The sequence below is a fragment of the Mobula hypostoma genome, chromosome 4 (genome assembly GCF_963921235.1).
Source record: "Mobula hypostoma chromosome 4, sMobHyp1.1, whole genome shotgun sequence".
NCBI lineage: Eukaryota > Metazoa > Chordata > Chondrichthyes > Myliobatiformes > Myliobatidae > Mobula > Mobula hypostoma.
In genome coordinates this window covers 126,222,375-126,242,052 of record NC_086100.1, presented here as the reverse complement: position 1 = coordinate 126,242,052, position 19,678 = coordinate 126,222,375, and the positions used below count along the sequence as shown (strand labels likewise).

General features: G+C 38.7%; 1 protein-coding gene across 2 annotated transcripts in view; it reads left to right on the top strand.

Moving 5' to 3' along the window:
* lrba (LPS-responsive vesicle trafficking, beach and anchor containing) overlaps nt 1-19,678 on the top strand; it is an 849,775-nt gene that overhangs the window by 395,839 nt on the left and 434,258 nt on the right. For both annotated transcript variants that reach the window (XM_063046460.1, XM_063046459.1), the window contains exon 37: nt 14,848-14,972. In XM_063046460.1, the coding sequence (XP_062902530.1) occupies nt 14,848-14,972 (125 nt within the window). The remainder of the gene's footprint in view (nt 1-14,847; nt 14,973-19,678) is intronic.

Genomic DNA, 19,678 nt, shown 5'->3' with positions numbered 1-19,678 from the left:
GAAGGGTCTCAGCCTGAAACATTGACTGGCTGTTTATTTTTGTGGATGCTACCTGACCTGCTGAGTTTTTCCAGCATTTTATGAGTGTTACTTTGCATTTCCAGCATCTGCAGAATTTCTTGTGTTTTGATGCCACTTTATGTTGTTGTTACGTATTTGAAAATGAATAGTATTAATTATATCAGTGTCATAATTGAACTTGAATTTAAGAGTACATTATATTGCTTCCATCAATTTGTATTTACTGCTGAGATGTAAAACTTATATAAACCAAATGTCTTTGTAGATATTTATATCCAAAGACTCTGAATCTGAGGAAGTAATTTAGTTGGAGAGATATTGCTGAATTACAAAGGCAAATATTGGCGCGTGGCCAAGTGGTTAAGGCGTTTTCCTAGTGATTTGAAGTTCGCTAGTTCGAGCCTCGGCTGAGTCTGCATGTGTGTCCTTGAGCAAGGCACTTAACCACACATCGCTGTGCGACGACACTGGTGCCAGCTGTATGGGTCCTAATGCCCTTCCCTTGGACAACATCGGTGGCGTGGAGAGGGGAGACTTGCAGCATGGGCAACTGCTGGTCTTCCATACAATCTTGCCCAGGCCTGCGCCCTGGAAACCTTCCAAGGTGCAAATCCATGGTCTCATGAGACTAACGGATACCTATAACAAAGGCAAGTAGTAAAGCATTATGGGAGACTTTCATCAGAGATGACCAGTCAAAGTTGGTGATTCTGCTGTTGTTTATTACTATTACTGTGTCTTACATTAGTTGAAGTTTTGTATGATGTATATGAAATTTCCATAAATAATTCCAAAATATATAGTCATAGTCATACTTTATTGATCCCGGGGGAAATTGGTTTTCGTTACAGTTGCACCATAAATAATAAATAGAAATAGAACCATAAATAGTTAAATAGTAATATGTAAATTATGCCAGTAAATTATGAAATAAGTCCAGGACCAGCCTATTGGCTCAGGGTGTCTGACCTTCCAAGGGAGGAGTTGTAAAGTTTGATGGCCACAGGCAGGAATGACATCCTATGACGCTCTGTGCTGCAACTCGGAATGAGTCTCTGGCTGAATGTACTCCTGTGCCCACCCAGTACATTATGTAGTGGATGGGAGACATTGACCAAGATGGCATGCAACTTAGACAGCACCTTCTTTTCAGACGCCACCGTCAGAGAGTCCAGTTCCATCCCCACAACATCACTGGCCTTACAAATGAGTTTGTTGATTCTGTTGGTGTCTGCTACCCTCAGCCTGCTGCCCCAGCATACATATGGAAAAGCAATTACAATTTGAATGAATTATTTTAGTTCTTTGTTACAAAGTTTATAATGTGATAAACCCTGTTTATCCATACACTATTCACTATCCATTTCCATTTACATCTATTGTTTATAGACAGGCATCTTAATGAAGATTTATAAATTTAAAAATCAGGATACAACCTCAGTACTTATTCCATGGTTAGGGGAATTCTTTCATAAAGGAAACAATATACAGGTGCCCCCTGCTTTTCGAACATTTGCTTTACAAAACCTCACTGTTACGAAAGACCTACATTAGTTCCCTGATTTCGCGAACAGAAGGTGTTTTCACTGTTACGACAAAAGGCAGCATGCGGGGAAAAGCAGCTTGCGAAAAAGGCAGCGTGTGGGAAAAAAAAGCAGCAAACGCCCCGAGCAGCCGCTCTGCCCCGGATTCGGAGCAGCATTCTTGCTGGCATTGCTTAAACATGTGCCTGTGAGCAGCCGTTTGCAAGATGAGTTCTAAGGTATCGGAAAAACCTGAAAGAGCTCATAAGGTTGTTACACAGCGTAAAACTAGACATAATTAAGTGTTTTGATTGTGGTGAACGAAGTCAAGACAAAGTGAGTTTGGCTTGTGGAAGTTGATGAAGATGATGTTAAAGAGGTTTTGGTATCCTATGACCAAGAACTGATGGATGAAGAGCTGATGCAATTGGAAGAGGAAAGGATAACAATCGAAACCGAATGCAGTAGTGAACGGACTGAAAGTGAAGGTGTTCAGGAACTGAATGTGAAGCAACTGCGTGAGATTTTCGCTGCGATGATAAAGTACAACTTTAATTTTGAAAGGGTACGTTGGTTTAGGGCATATTTGCAAGATGGTTTGAGTGCTTACAAAGAACTGTATGATAGAAAAATGCGCGAGGCTCAGCAGTCAAGCATACTGTCGTTTTTCAAGCCTTCCACATCAGCCACAGCAGATGACGAACTTCAACCTTCGACATCGAGGCGGGCAGTCATAGGAGAAGATGAGCTGCCTGCCCTAATGGAAACAGACAATGATGAGATGACATCCCAGTGTCCCACCACCCCAACCCCCAGGCCGCGGACAGATACCAATTCGCGGAGAATGCAGCGGCACCTAATTAATTAGCATGTTTATTTCAGCTTTTTTCTTAAAGATGTGCTGTGTGCCTCCCGGCTACTGCTGCATTCTCCTCGAATCGGTATTGGTCGGCGTCCTGGAGGGTGGGGGCCACTGCACCACCCCAACCTCCAACGACTCAGCCTAACACACCATCATCAGTGTGCTCTGCGCTGTCTTCCCGATTCCCGTAAGTGATACTACACTGTACATACATTATTTCTACTTTATATAGGCTCTGTATTTTTACGTGTTATTTGGTATGATTTGGCAACTTCATAGCTTAAAGGTTACTGGAGAGAGTGTTTTTGCCAGGAGCACTTGCGTGAGATTTTCTGCCGAAAGCACTTGCTCCGTGTTTTTGCCGACGACGCTTGCGCCGTGTTTCTGCTGCGAGCGCTTGCGTGAGATTTTCGCTACAGAGAACAGTGCAGGCAATGATTGTGGAAAAGTATTTCAACTTTATATAGGCTGTGTATTTATCATATCATTCCTGCTCTTACTATATGTTACTGTTATTTTAGGTTTTATGTCTTATTTGACATGATTTGATAGGTTATTTTTGGGTCTGCGAACGCTCACAAAATTTTCCCATATAAATAAATGGTAATTGCTTCTTCACTTTACGACATTCCGGCTTACGAACCGTTTCATAGGAACGCTCTACCTTCGGATGGCAGGGAAAACCTGTACTTAAGGATATGATCATTTCCATTTTGGAAAATTAAAATCAAATATTTTAGATACTAGAAATCAAAGAGAAAAGTTGCTGCAAATACTCATAAATTTGATAGGTTCTTGAGGAAAAAAGAAATTTAATACTAAAGTGAAGTGGTGTTTGGTCAAATCAAATCAGTGAGGTTTCTGCTGGCAGCCCACATGTGTTGCCACTCTTCAGGTTCCAATATATTATGCCTGCAACTCACTAACCCGAACCATACATCTTTGGAATGTGGGAGGAAACTGGAGCACTCAAAGGAACCCCATGCGATCACATGGAGAACATATAAACTCCTTACAGACAGCGGTGAGAATCAAACCCCAATCTTACAGTTGACGCTGTAAAAACATTGTGTTATCTGCTGTGCTACCTTGCCACCCCAGAGATAAAGACTCTTCATTATGACTTAACACTATTTCTCTTTCTGAAAAGGCTGCACAGCTACCTGAGTGTTTTCTCTGTTTATTTCATTTCATTAAACCTTAATATGTGTTACATGTTTAAGTAGTAACTACAACATATAATTTTACAGGCACATTTTTCAGTAGTGATTGGCGCTGTCTTGTTATGAAGCAGTTTATAAGTTCGAAGTTCAAAGTACATTTATTATTGAAGTATGTATATATTATGCAATCTTGAGATTTGTATCCTAACAGGCAACCACAAAACAAAGAAACCCAAAAGAACCCATATTTTTAAAAAAGTCAGAACACCCAGTGTGCAGAGAGGAAAAAAAAACATCGTGCCCTTAAAAAACAGCCCATAAAAAAATATTAAACTGATAGTAACAAAAAAAAAAGACTATCAATCACCCAATGTGCGGAGAAAAATAAATTCACAAGCAAATAGTGTTCTGAATTGAAGTACACAAAAGAATCCAATAGTTCAGTGCAGAACCGAGTAAACCTGGTGGAACAGCGATCTGAACTGGCCCGTCCCTCACCTTGTGCCCAGACACCCTGACCTTTTCAATCTGGTCAAATCGATGTGCAAACATCAGGTTCAATTGCCTCGAAACGCTCTGCGGCTTGGACCCCACCGACCTTTCCATTTCGGCATAACGCTTCAGTCTCTAAGTTGAATTGACTTTATTTCTTACATCCTTCACATGTGTGGGGAGTAAAAATCTTTACATTACGTCTCTGTCTGAATGTGCAATGTGCAACTTATAGTAATTTGTATAGTATGATGTACAACAGAACAGTCAAAATAGCATAGAAATACAATTGTGTCAGTGAATTAATCAGTCTGCTGTCCTGGTGGAAGCAGCTGTACCAGAGCCTGTTGGTTCTGGCTTTTATGCTGCAGTGCCGTTTCCTGGATGGTAGCAGCTGGAACAGTTTGTGGTTGGGGTGACTCGGCTCTCCAGTGCTCTTGACTTTGTGGCACCAGTTTTATTGGGCCCTTTTTATGCACCTTTTGCTGTAAATGTCCTGAAACATTGAGTTCAGTCGAATTGGTATGTTCTGGTGCCTGAACTTTACCACCTCAATTCAGCCTTGGGCACGACACTTAAATCAATCAAACCTCAGGTCTTTCTCGTTATTGGTGAAGCTGCCTCGCCTCACCTCAGTTCTGCCACATCAAATTACCTTCAAATCCAGAGGGAAGTTATTTGCGATGATTGTTTGCTAGAAAAGGTATGATTAATAAGGAATATAGTTGTTTTCCTTGTTTCATTAGCCACCAGCCAGAAGTCGCTGAAATTCACCAGTGCCATCTTAAACTGATTTTAGTGAAAAGCCCTTATCAGATGTGTTTATTTTCTTCTGTATGGATTTGTGCTACTCGGTGAAGTTCAGTAGAGGTTGAAAATATATTTTATCAGCATAACCCTTTATAAATTAGTTTGTGCTATTATGCTATTTAATTTTTGAATGAATAGTAATGCGTCTCATTTTAAATATTAGATTTTTGAATAAAATTTGGTTGTGGCTTTCTTTTGTTCTGTGAGAAAGAGCTCTAAAATAGATCTTGCATCCATTTGACATGAAACTTTAAGAAAGGATGTTTTTGTTGTCTGAGCTCTTGACTTTGTGGCACCAGTTTTATCTCTAAATCAGAATCTTGTGAGTTCCACCCCACGTTCAGCCATTAAAGGATTTTGAGTTGGCCAAGAAATGTAATGCTTTGTATAAATATTTCTTTTTATATCTTTTCTCTTTTTTAATTTCTATTCTTTTCAGAAATATCTTCACTTTAAATATCTCCAGTAGTCTAGCACAACAACCCTCCAGGGTAGAGAATTAAGAGATTCACTTCCTTTGCTTGAAGAAATTCCAGCACACCTCAGTTTTAATTGGCCACTCCTCATTTTAGGGTTACGTTTCTTTGTTTGATCCACTCCCAATAATGGTAAAATCTCAACATTTATCCTGCCATGTACCTTGAGGATCTTAGACCTTTCCATAAGATCACCCCACGTTCTTCTAAAATATTTCCATCTCTGCCCTATTTCCACCCAGCAGGTGCTTGTTTCTCTTTCTGCTCCACTCCTGATCTTTCCTCGCCCCCCAGTTCCTGCTCTCAGCCATCTCCTCCCTTGCTTTCACTTTCCCCATCCTTTCGCATGGGTCCCAGCTATACCTGCCCTTTTGGCAGCTACATGGACCAGTCTATGTTCCAAGCCTACACCATTATCACTTCCCAAACTTTCCTATGCTACATTGATGACTGCATTGGTGCTGCTTCCTGAACCCATGTGCAGCTTGTTGACTTCATCAATTTTGCCTCTAACTTTCACCCTGCCCTCAAATTTACCTGATCCATTTCGCACCACCAAGTACATCTTTCCATTCCCCACCACTTTCTGTTTTCTTCATGGATTGCTCTCCATGCGACTTCCTTGTCTATTTGTCCCTCCCCACTGATCTCCCTTCCAGTAGTTATCCTTGCTAGTGGAACAAGTGCTACACCTGCCCCTATACTTCCTCCCTTACTACCATTCAGAGCTTCAAACAGTCCTTCCTGATGAGGCAACATTTCCCCAGCTATAGGTTGACTTATAGAACCTAATGGCCGGAGATAAGAGTGACCTCATATTGCGCTCTTTGGAGCAGTGCAGTTGTCTTAGTCTATTACTAAAAGCCCTCCTCTGTTTAGCCAAGATAGCATGCAAAGTGTGAGAAACATTGTCCGGAATTGCCAGGATTTTACGGAGGGTCCATTGTTCTGCCACAGCCTCCAGGATGTCCAGTTTGACACCTATAACAGAGCCAGCCTTTCTAATCAGTTTATTGAGCCTGCTGTCATCACCCATGTTGATGCCATTTTCCCAGCACATCACCGCATAGAAGATTGTACTGGTGACAGCAAACTGGTAGAACACGCGAAGGAGAGACCTGCATACTCCAAAGGACCTCAGTCTTCTTCAGGAAGTAGAGGCGACTCTGGCCCTTCTTGTACACAATTTTTGTGTTTGTGCTCCACTTAAGTCTGTCATCCAGGTGCACCCCAGGTCCTCACCACATCCGTGTCTTCGCCATCCATAGTAACAGGGAGCAGAGAGGGATTAAGTGTGATTCCTAGTAAGTGGAGAAACTCAGTTCTGTACTCTTGTGTACCGTTCTAGTTTTCTGCATTTTTAAAAAATTTATTGAGTAACTGACATGTTAATATGTGAAAGCAGTATCCCTAAAGTGACAGTTTAGTCTTTATTACTGCTCAGGTATGTCCCAAAAGCCCTTTAAGTACCTCAGGAAATAGTAATAGTTGTGTCACTAAATGTAGGAGGTATATAGTTTGATGTCAGATCTCACAGAAGAGGTAAATGGCATTATATTGATTCATGTACTTACTGTAGGTACTTTATATAAGCCTATTCAGAATCATGGTACATATGTAAAAATTTTCTAAAGTGTTTGATGATATATCAAACCTCCTCAAACTACTAATAAATTGAGTTCATGTCAGCTTTTCAGAAATTGTACCCAGGAACTTGAAACTGCTCACCCTTTCCACTGCTAAACCCTCTCCACTGCTAAACCCTCAATGACAACTAGTGTGTGTTCCCTCGACTTCCCCTTCCTGTTCTTCTAAGCCATGTGTTTTTTTAACATCTGTTAAAAGATTGTAATTCAGTTTTTTTTCAGACTATATCACCTCAGATAATATTGGACTTGACAATGTTGAAATGTCTGTCAAGAATACTTGCAGATAGTCAAGTTGTGTTGTAGCATATAACCTTCTTATTCAAACTGAGCCAAACTGAAACATCCATAGGTAATCGTGGTAAGTTCATTTCAGAAAATGTTTCATTTCATTAGCCAATCAATTTTCATTGAGATTTTTCCTCTAACTTGAGTTATAATTTGTAATTCAGAAAACAGAGGGTTTAAGTATTTAAGTATAACATTTATGTGAAATTGTTATTAAAATATATTGAAGTAAGATTTTTAGGAGCGGATCTGCAAAACATTGTGCTTCATGTTAAATCAAAAGAAAAATTCCAAAACCTGTCAACAATCTACGAAAAATTAAAGACCAAAATTGTGAGTCTGATAAAGTATTCATCCCCTTTGTAATTACAGCGCTAACTTTCCTCAGGCGCAAGATACTATATTACCTTAGAAATTCATCCTATTTGTTGATGTAGAAAATCGGAGGATCTCCTGTTTTCACTGAATTAATATGAATAAATATCCCCTTTCTTTGTAAGATCTAACAATATGGTAGATTTTCAACAAGTTTTTTCAAGTATTCCTTAATTTACAAATATGGATGCATTTCTTGAAAAACTTTAGTTAAGCTAAAGATGTAAAGGCTAGGTGAAATATATGTTGGTGCAATTTATTCCAATGGGTGGCTATACATTTCAGCACTGAACACATTCCTAATTCAAAAACTCATAGAGTCAATAACATTTTCATGGAAATTTGTAAATCAAGATCTTCCGGTATTTGGAATGTATTCAGCTCCCACTTCTATTTTAACATTTTACTGTCTCATTTTTTAAATTTAAAAATTCAAAGTAAATTGGTTATCAAAGTCCATATGTTACCATATATAGCCCTGTGCTTCATTTTCTTACAGGCACTCTCGATAGACCCAATAACCATAATAGAATTAATGGAAGACTGCACTAACTGGGCGTACAACCAGTGTGCAGAAGACATCAAGTTCTGTGCAAATAAAAAAAGGGAAAAAAATAAATAAGCAACAATAAAAATTGAGAACAATGAATAAAGAGTCCTTGAAAGTGAGTCCATGAGTTGTAAGAACTTTTCAGTGATGAGGCAGTGAAGTTATCCCCTTTGGTTCAAGAGCTTGATGGTTGAAGGGGTAACAACTGTCCCTTACCCTGGTGGTGTGAGTCCTGAGGTTCCTGTACCACTTTCCAGATAGCAGCAGCGAGAATAGAGCATGATCTGTGTGATGTGGGTCTTTGATGGATGCTGCTTTCCTGTGAAAGTGCTCTGTGTACATGTGCTCAAGGGTGGAGAGGGGTATACCCATGATAGACTGAGCAATGTCCACTGGTTTTTCTAAGATTTTCTGTACATTTTCCTTACCAGCCTGTCATGCAGACAGTCAATACACTCTCCACCACACATCTATAGAAGTTTGTCAAAGTTTTAGCTGTCATGCCGAATCTTCCAAACCTCTAAGGAAATAGAAGTGTTACCCTCCTTTCTACGTTAACTGCACTTGTATGCTGGGCCCAGGACAGGTCCTCTGAAGTGATAACACCAATAAAATATATTGAAGTAAGATTTTTTGGAGCTAATCTGCAAAACATTGTGCTTCATGTTAAATCAAAAGAAAAATTCCAAAACCTGTCAACAATCTACTAAAAATTAAAGACCAAAATTGTGAGTCTGATAAAGTACTTGTCCTCTTTGTAATTACAGCGCTAACTTTCCTCAAGTGCAAGATACTATATTACCATAGAAACCATAGAAAACATAGAAAAACTACAGCACAGAAACAGGCCTTTTGGCCCTTCTTGGTTGTGCCGAACCATTTTCTGCCTAGTCCCACTGACCTGCACACGGACCATATCCCTCTATACACCTCCCATCCATGTATCTGTCCAATTTATTCTTAAATGTTAAAAAAGAACCCGCATTTACCACCTTGTCTGGCAGCTCATTCCATACTCCAACCACTCTCTGTGTGAAGAAGCCCCCCCGATGTTCCCTTTAAACTTTCCCCCCTCACCCTTAACCCATGTCCTCTGTTTTTTTTCTCCCCTTGCCTCAGTGGAAAAAGCCTGCTTGCATTCACTCTATCTATACCCATCATAATTTTATATACCTCTATCAAATCTCCCCTCATTCTTCTACGCTCCAGGTAATAAAGTCCTAACCTATTCAACCTTTCTCTGTAGCTGAGTTTCTCAAGTCCCGGCAACATCCTTGTAAACCTTCTCTGCACTCTTTCAACCTTATTTATATCCTTCCTGTAATTTGGTGACCAAAACTGAACTCAGTACTCCAGATTCGGCCTCACCAATGCCTTATACAACCTCATCATAACATTCCAGCTCTTATACTCAATACTTTGATTAATAAAGGCCAATGTACCAAAAGCTCTCTTTACGACCCTATCTACCTGTGACGCCACTTTTAGGGAATTTTGTATCTGTATTCCCAGATCCCTCTGTTCCACTGCACTCCTCAGTGCCTTACCATTAATCCTGTATGTTCTACCTTGGTTTGTCCTTCCAATGTGCAATACCTCACACTTGTCTGTATTAAACTCCATCTGCCATTTTTCAGCCCATTTTTCCAGCTGGTCCAAGTCCCTCTGCAGGCTCTGAAAAGCTTCCTCACTGTCTACTACACCTCCAATCTTTGTATCATCAGCAAATTTGCTGATCCAATTTACCACATTATCATCCAGATCATTGATATAGATGACAAATAACAATGGACCCAGCACTGATCCCTGTGGCACACCACTAGTCACAGGCCTCCACTTGGAGAAGCAATTCTCTACTACCACTCTTTGGCTTCTTCCATTGAGCCAATGTCTAATCCAATTTTCCACCTCTCCATGTATACCTAGCGACTGAATTTTCCTAACTAACCTCCGATGCGGGACCTTGTCAAAGGCCTTACTGAAGTCCATGTAGACAATATCCACTGCCTTCCCTTCATCCACTTTCCTGGTAGCCTCCTCGAAAAACTCCAATAGATTGGTCAAACATGACCTACTACGCACAAAGCCATGTTGACTCTCCCTAATAAATCCCTGCCTATCCAAATGCTTGTAGATTCTGTCTCTTAGTACTCCCTCCAATAACTTACCTACTACTGACATTAAACTCACCGGCCTATAATTTCCTGGATTACTTTTCGATCCTTTTTTAAACAACGGAACAACATGAGCCACTCTCCAATCCTCCGGCACCTCACCTGTAGAGAGCGACACTTTAAATATTTCTGCCAGGGCCCCTGCAATTTCAACACTAGTCTCCTTCAAGGTCCGAGGGAACACCCTGTCAGGTCCCGGAGATTTATCCACTTTAATTTTCCTCAAGACAGCAAGAACCTCCTCCTTTTCAATCTGTACAGTTTCTATGATCTCACTACTTGTTTCCCTTAACTCCATAGACTTCATGCCAGTTTCCTTAGTAAATACAGATGCAAAAAACCTATTTAAGATCTCCCCCATTTCCTTTGGTTCTGCACAAAGCCAACCACTCTGATCTTCAAGAGGACCAATTTTATCCCTTACAATCCTTTCGCTCTTAATATACCTTAGGAACTCACCCTATTTGTTGATGTAGAAAATTGGAGGATCTCTTGTTTTCAATGAAGTAATAAGAATAAATATTCCCTTTCTTTGTAAGATCCAACAATATGGTAGATTTTCAGCAGACCAAACCAAAGTGAAGACAAAAGAGCATTCAAGTCCAGTCAGTGAAATGATAGAGAAGCACAAATCTGGGAAGGGTACAAAGCCACCTCAAAGACACTGAACATACTTCTGAGCTCAGTGCAGTCCATTGTGGAAAAAGTGGAAAAAATATGAAACCACACCCACATTGCCTAGGTCAGGTCCCCTCTCTAAACTTAGTTGCCTGAGAAGAATGGTACTTGTAAGAAGGTTCCTGTCATGCCAACGGTCACTCTGAGTGAACTGCAGAAGTCAGTGGCTGCAATTGGCGATGAAATTCACGGCTGCACAATTTCTTAAGGCCTTGCACCAAAAGGGTATTTACAGAAGAGTGGCAAGGAAGAAGCCCTGGCTAAATATAAAAGCATATCTTGCCTGTAAAAACTTTGCGAAGTGTCACTTAGAACATACTGTAAAGATGTGGAAGAAGGTCTTGTGGTTGGATGAGACTAAAGTGGAACATTTTGGCCTCAACACTAAGCAGTACGTATGGCATAAATCTAATACTGCACATCAGCCAGGTAACATCATCCCTAATGTAAAGAATGGTGGAGGCAGCATCATGCTATGGGAATGCTTTTCAGTACCAAGGACTGGAAATCGTGTCAGGATTGATGGGAAGATGAATACTGCTATATACAGAAGGATCTTAGATAAAAAAAACTGCTAGCTTCTGCCAGGAAGCTTAAAGTGGAGAGGAAGTTTGTCTTTTAGCAGGACAACGACTTAAAGCACACTGGCGGAGCAACTATGGCATGGAGTGGCTTCAGATAAAATTTATGGACCAGTCAGAGTTCTGGCCTAAACCTAATCGAACATCTCTGGCAAGACCTCAAGGTTGGTGTCCACTACCGCTCCCTAACTAACTTGGCTGAGCTTGAGCAATTTTGTATGGAGGAATGGGAAAATCTAACACTATCACATTGTCTAAAGTTAATGGAGACATCCAAAAACACTACTGGCTGTAATAATTTTGGGAGGTGGTTCAACTAAGTACTGGGCAAAGGAGAGTGAATACTTTTAAATTGCTGATATTACAGTTCTTGAATTTTTAGATTTTCATGCTTTACAATTTTCCCTGTATTTTGGGCTCTACTGTGAAATAAGGAACATGTGATTCACACAACAATTCCCAGTTAAGTTGATCAAAATCCCTGGTTGTAATACTAATTCATGTGCACAAAGAGTTTGTGGCTGAATACTTTTTCAAGGCACTGTATATAACAATTTGGTTCAATATAGTTTGTTTTATTTTCTTGAATTACTGCAATTTGAAGATTTTCTACTTTTCTGGTGTCACTTTTAAATGTACACATGATGCAAGTTGATGGTGGCATGCTTAGATATTTGTAAATAAATAAGCTTTCAAAAAGTAGTTAGGAATCTACCATAAAGGTGTACCTAGTATGCAACTTTAAGTTTATGTAATTTAACTACTTTCTCTTTTCTCATTATTTTCCTGTAAGATTTCAACATTCCAGTTTTTCTAAAGTAGCCCTGGTTTCTGGAAGATACTGCTGTGCAGCATATTGAATCAGGAGTTGATATCTTGTTAATGACTCCTATCAATCAGGGGTAAATTACATACATTTATAAAGCCTAGACTTACTCAAAAGGCTCAGGCACTGAATGTAATTATACCCCTTCATCATTGACTTCCAAGCAGAGACTAGGACTTAGAAGTTTTGTTTTATATAGACAAAAAAAAACTTTCCATTGTGACCTTTCAGGGAGCTCCAGAAGAAGCACTGTTATTCAACAATTATACAAATCATATTGGAAGGAAGCAAATGGACAACATGAGCTTTCTGTCAAGATTACTCTTGAGTGGGGCATCTTGTTGCTGGAGAACTAATTACACAAATGGTGTATAAATGAATACTGCAGATTCCTTTTGTAATTGTAATTGTTGTTATCTCAAAGAAAATGGGACCACGTAATTCTGTCAAAAACTGTCAGGGATGGATGAGAAATTAAAAATTTATTGGTTTTAAAAAAATATTAACACAAAGTAACAGAACGATTGATGGCTGGAGAGGTTAACACATTTTACAGGCTTTCATTAGCTTTTCACATTCATATGTTGTTTGTGGCAGTGTGTGAAATAAGCTTTGTAAGAAATCTAGGTCTTGGGAACTAATTACTTCTGCCGATTGCCATACTGATGAATAGACCTTCATTGTATCTTTCCCCAGAAGACTGGGTGCAGTATATGATTCACGCCTGGATCTCAGTAGATATTTGATAATAATTTTAATAGCTGAACGTTGGAAGCTCGGATGATGAAGTGCCTGTTCTGGCACTGCAGCTATCGCAGCCAAACACATAACAGTCTGTCGCATGTGGCTAAAAATCGAGTAATGGACCTAGTGTTCACATTTTTGCTGGGGGGACAGCAATTTTAAATAAAAGAAGAAACAGATATTTTTGATTGAGCTTGATCTTAGAGCACGCTTTATTTTTGCCTGAACTTTAACACTGTCTACATTGTAAAAATAAAGAGAACAGAGGATGCACGTGTATTTGGTGATAAAAACTTAATTATTAGCTACAAGCAAATGCGTAGGAGATTTTACAATAGGATTAAGACCATATTAGTGAATTAGTATCACAAGTGATTTAATGGCTTAATTACATTGATGAAGCCATACACATAAATTCACTTACTACTGGGAAATGCAAAGTACTGACACAGAATAGTCCATGTTTTACTGAATTTGTTTAGATTATATTTTGTAAAGTGAGTGCTTTTATATCAGAGGCATCCCACTGGTATTCAAGGTAATTCTTCTGTTTCTCTGTAGTGTGTTCATGGGTACGACTGCAAATGATGTGTGAAGCTTGGTGTTTTGAAATAATGCTTTAATATTACAGTAATAGTCCTTAATATAATGCACCTGTCTTTCCTGTAAAAACTGATAATATCAGTTAGAATCAGAGACTAATATTAAGACTAAGAAATGTCTTCAAATAAGATTTATCTGATTTAACAAATCTTCCCATGTTGAATTGTGAAAGCATTGAAAAAGCTGTAAGAGGGAGAGGTAGTTTTTATTCTCTACAGTGTAGCATCCTTCCAAGTTGACATGAACAGATTTAGAGAAAAGATTTTAAGTCCTGTTAAGAGGAGAAATGTCAAGCACTCCTAATTTTAATATGAAATAACATCAAACATCATCTGTTTTAAATATACTGCATTACCTTGTTCTACCGTCATAGGATTGGGTCTTAAAATATCAGTAAAAGAAAGGAAATGCATTTTCTTATGTTACTCTATGCCTCAGGGGCTAAATGTAATGAATATTTTAAGAGATTATTTTAATTAAATTTCTGCACGTCTAAATAGAGTAATATTTTATTATCTCTCATGTACGCGCATAACAGTACTGTTCATTAAAGTTAACACTTTCTGAACTGAGAACACAAGGTATGATTTACTGACCTTGTGTGAAAGCACACAAATTGGGAAGAAAAATGATGAAGGAGTAGACTTTGATTAATATAGGTAATGCTATACCATATTTATAATGGCCTTTTCCCTATTCTGGTTTATAAATGCAGTCACAGCTAAAGGTGTCCTGCTGAGGCTGAAATGAGGCTGAAATCAGAGCACATGCCACTAGAGTGTGGGGAAACTGATCACACTGTCAGCAATTCATTTCAAAATGATGTATTTAGTGCTCATTTCACCTTCCAAGAAGAAAAGGGAAAGGGGTTTCTTAGTCTGGAAGGTGATATTGTTATTTTCAAGGACAAACCTAACTTAAGGATTGCAGACTGCAAAAATGACCAACCAAACAAGGAGATCTTTATTCAGCACTTATGTGCCACCATGCTGTTTGATAATTGCTAACATATGTGCTGCCTCTGTTTCATTGCAGTCGTCCTCGTGAGTTCTGGCGCCTTGACTACTGGGAGGATGACTTGCGGCGCCGCCGCCGGTTCGTTCGCAACTCATTTGGATCAACACATCCTGAAGCCACACTTAAAGCAGCAATTGAACACGGTTAGTTTCATAGACAATTGGTTTTTTCAAATGACAGTGGGTATACAAAATTAGAGCTACATTTGTTAGATTACTTAAATTGTACTACAACACTTGTTTGCACATCAAATAACCAATTTTGAAGTGCAAACACTTATTTGCTGGATAGCACCATGTTGTCTCACTAGGAAAAGATCTGTATACCTGCATTTGTTTCTAGATTGGTTTATACTTATTCTGCATATTGCACAGCAAAGTACATAAAGTGAAAAGGAGTCATTCAGGTGAGAATTTTAATTTTGTACAAATTGACACCAATTTGCCCACTTAGAATCCATTCCATTTTTAAGTTTATGCCCCTTTGAATGTAGGCATTCTTCCATTCAAAAGCTAGGGACAAAAAATAATACATATGCCTAAAATGCATTTGTATTTCATCTGGAGTAAATTAAATCACCATTTGATATACAAGAATGTAGAATTAATAGCAAAACTGATTACTTGATGGCCGAGGAAATAAACTACTGTGGAGCAGAATGAGGTCAATGATTTTATCCCATTTGATTGGGAAAAAATAGTCTAAGACAAAATAAATTAAGTATTGTAATAAAGGCACACAAAGTAAAATAATTCAGTTTTTTTTTAAATCAGCTAAGGCTAGTCTTCCAATTGTTTTGAAAAGGAATGAAAATATATTTTCTTTGTTTTCTCCTCCTCATTCCCAAAGCCCTTTCCCAAACCATAGTTGGTGTTATAATGATCACAGGAGTGCAGCTGTAATTTAATGAGATATAACATTGATTGCTCCTTCTACAGAAACAGATTTATTTAACTTGATCGTGCACTTGGTCATTTTAAACTGCAGTGAAAACTAATTAACCAGCATTGATTACCTTATAAAAGTGACCTGAATGAAAGCTTCAAAATACTAGTTCATAACACTTATCTCATCGGGGTGCATTTGAAGACCTCTACTCCTTTTTCTTGAAGGCATCTTTTCTGAAAATGATTCTTAGAGATCAAGTGTAAAAGAAAAAAAATCATTGAATTTCAAATATTGGAGCATTATTTTATGTTAACGTCAATTTTACGGTAATTTTAATAAAAGATATTGTTCAGCTATTAAGCCTTTTCACTTTACAGGCATACGCTTAGGAAATTGATTATTACTGTAGTTTATAATTTCAAGTCTTAGAAGTATTTTTAACAAAGGGAATAGAATAGCACAATGAGTTGTATTTTGGTTTCTGTCTAGTAGTTTAACCTATTGCACCCTGCCTTAAAGAGGTATTTCTGGAAGAAAATGTTCACAATATGTCACAAGATAGCACTGCTCCATGACATCTGTACTCAAGATGAATGACCAGGCTGACACTAGTCAATAAGAATGTGATCTAAAAGCAATAACTATACCAAATCTGGAGATCCTCAGAGACTCGATCAAGACCATATAGGTGAAGTGCACAGCTGGGCTGCTTCTGCCAAAGGGATTTTTATGTAGTGTACTGATCTTATTAGCAGAATATATAAATAAATAGATAAAACATTTTTCCTCTTTATTTCATATAATTTTTCAGTTAACATGTGGACAAGAGCAATATTTACAAATGCATCAATATTGGCTACTGAACACGTGCCAAATACTCTCTACTAAAAGCACTTCAACTTGAATTCTTTCTTCGTGTTCAAGTGCACCTGAATTTTTCAACACTGCCTTGTGATTTTCAGAACCAATCTACTTGTTTCAATTTTTGATATGTAAGGCTATCTAAATATAATTTATTAAATATCCAGGCACAATGCTATATGTAAATAACCTTTTCTTGAGTTTAACAATAATTTTAAAACTGCCTCTATGAAGCATCACTGGCACTTCTATATTATAGGTTTTTTCTAAAATTGTTGTAATTGTTTAGCTGCATAGATGGTTTTGTTTTATAAGTCACAATATGAATTCAGGTTTTGTTCTGGTCCACAAAAATAACTATTTAAATTATAGTCTGTTACTAATATCTGCTTAAAGTAAGAGCTTAAGTGGAAGCTTTGTATCTTTACAACATTATTCATTACAATCATTTCCAGTTCAAACTGAAGTCCTAACTGTTTATAGTTGATATTGCATTTAAGTGCAGTAATAAAAAGGCTTACATAGCAATGTTGCATGATTTAGTTAATTTATTTGTCGCCATTTACATATTTGAAAGATTACTGGCTGTGTGATTTTTGTGTGCACCTGTACATTAAAATTTTAATTCCAGTCTGAAAGCAGTAAGTTAATCTGCTTTCTGTTGATTGGATGGGACAGTCCATGTTCTTCTTTTAAAGGCCTGGTAGATAAAAGGAACTCTTAATGACAACTGCCAGTGATTGTGTAGAATGCCTGAGCCAATCCAAGATTTATGGTGTTCATATAGTTAACCATTTGAAACCCATTTTTATTGGTGATAATGTTCTCCAACAGGCCTCTGTGAGAACAGTGGTATCAAGATGTTTGTTAAATTAGTAGTATTTCTTGGTCAACCAGTATCAGAGAATTCACCACCAACTCTGGAGGATGTTGCTTAAATAAAAGGAATTTCTATTTCCAATTACATTTGTCAGTATTGATGGAATGCAGGGCAACTGAAAATGGTACATATCTGTGTATCACGTTTGATGTTTTAGTATGGAACCTGGGCCTTAGCACTCAGATCTGCAGCTGGATCTTCAACTTCCTCACAGACAGGACCCAGGCTGTAAAAATAGGGGACAAGCTCTCCTCTACAATCACTCTGAGCACCGGTGCCCCACAAGGCTGTGTACTCAGCCCCCTGCTGTACTCACTGTACACCCTTGATTGTGTAGCCAAGTTTCCATCGAACTCAATATATAAGTTTGCTGATGACACAACAATTGTAGGCCGTATCTTGGGTAATGATGAGTTTGAGTACAGAGAGGAAATTAAGAACCTGGTGGCATGGCGCGAAGACAATAGCCTATCCCTCAATGTCAGCAAGATGAAGGAATTGGTTGTTGACTTCAGAAGGAGTAGCGAACCGCACGACCCCATTTACATCGGTGGTGCGCAAGTGGAACAGGTCCAAAAGCTTTAAGTTCCTCAGGGTCAATATCACAAATGACCTGATTTGGTCCAACCAAGCAGAGTCCACTGCCAAGAAAGCCCACCAGCGCCTTTACTTCCTGAGAAAGCTAAAGAAATTTGGCCTGTCCCCTAAAACCCTCACTAATTTTTATAGATGCACCGTAGAAAGCATTCTTCTAGGGTGCATCACAACCTGGTATGGAAGTTGTCCTGTCCAAGACAGGAAGAAGCTGCAGAAGATCGTGAACATGGCGCAGCACATCACACAAACCAATCTTCCGTCCTTGGACTCAATTTACACCGCACGCTGTTGGAGCAATGCTGCCAGGATAATCAAGGACACGACCCAACCAACCAACACATTTTTCGTCCCTCTTCCCTCCAGGAGAAGGCTCAAGAGCTTGAAGACTCGTACGGCCAAATTTGGGAACAGCTTCTTTCCAACTGTGATAAGACTGCTGAACAGATCCTGACCTGGATCTGGGCCGTACCCTCCAAATATCCGGACCTGCCTGTCGGTTTTTTTGCACTACCTTACTTTCCATTTTTTTATTTTCTATTTATAATTTATAATTTAAATTTTTAATATTTACTATCGATTTGTAATCCACGGAGTGGGAAGCGCAGAATCAAATATCGCTGTGATGATTGTACGTTCTAGTATCAATTGTTTGGCGACAATAAAGTATAAAGTATCATTTCTGCCACATTGATGGTTATTCTTTTCAAGAAGTGAGATGATTGTGGGCATAACTGCTGTTGACCAGATCCCCTTTTTTCTCAACCTGATAGCTACATTAACCTTTTATGTCACTGTGGGTCTAAAGCATCTCAATACCTGCTGCAGTGGCTGAACTGCAAAAACGCAGCCTGCAAAGAGAGTTGATTCATGTGGTCCAACCTGAGCCCCACCAGTGAAGTGCCTTGAAGGCCACTTAATGGCTGGCTTATGATCATCATCAGAGTCATCTGAAAACTGTAGAAAAATGTAAATAAATAAATTGAAAAGAGTAAAAAATTTAAATGTGTAATAATGATTTATTTTATGTATATTGATTAATATATTAATATTAATTGAAATGGAAAACATTGCCCTCACTTATCTTTCCATCCATATTAGTGACTCTATTCACATGAGTGAGAAAATAAATGCTAGATGTGACAGCCAGTGTAATGATACAGTTGAGGTGTTGGATGCTTTTCAGATCCAGCCCTTCTACTCAGGACATTTGTGCTCTACCTCTGGATTTTGCTGCCAGACCCAGCACAGAATGGGGTATCAACTGTGCTGGCACTTGACTGTCCGTGCTTCCATATTGCATTCCGCAGGCGTGAAAGTCAGAAGGGTACAGACAACAGCTCACTAGCAACTGTCTTCCAAAATGTTGCCCGAAAGAAAGTTTATTTTAGTCCCATGGTTTTAAGAATATGCAATAGGTATCAACCTGAGGAAGGGATTAAGACCAGTGGTGGTTGCCAACGTTTGAAAGAATGAACCCAAATGAATCAGAAAGAAGCAAATAACTTTTACTGAACTGAAAGATGGATGGTAAAGGGAAGGATTGAATAAAATATTGAGTTGATCATTTTGAAATTGTGAGTTTAACAATTGGGAGTCAAAATTCTAACTTTGCAGACTGAAATA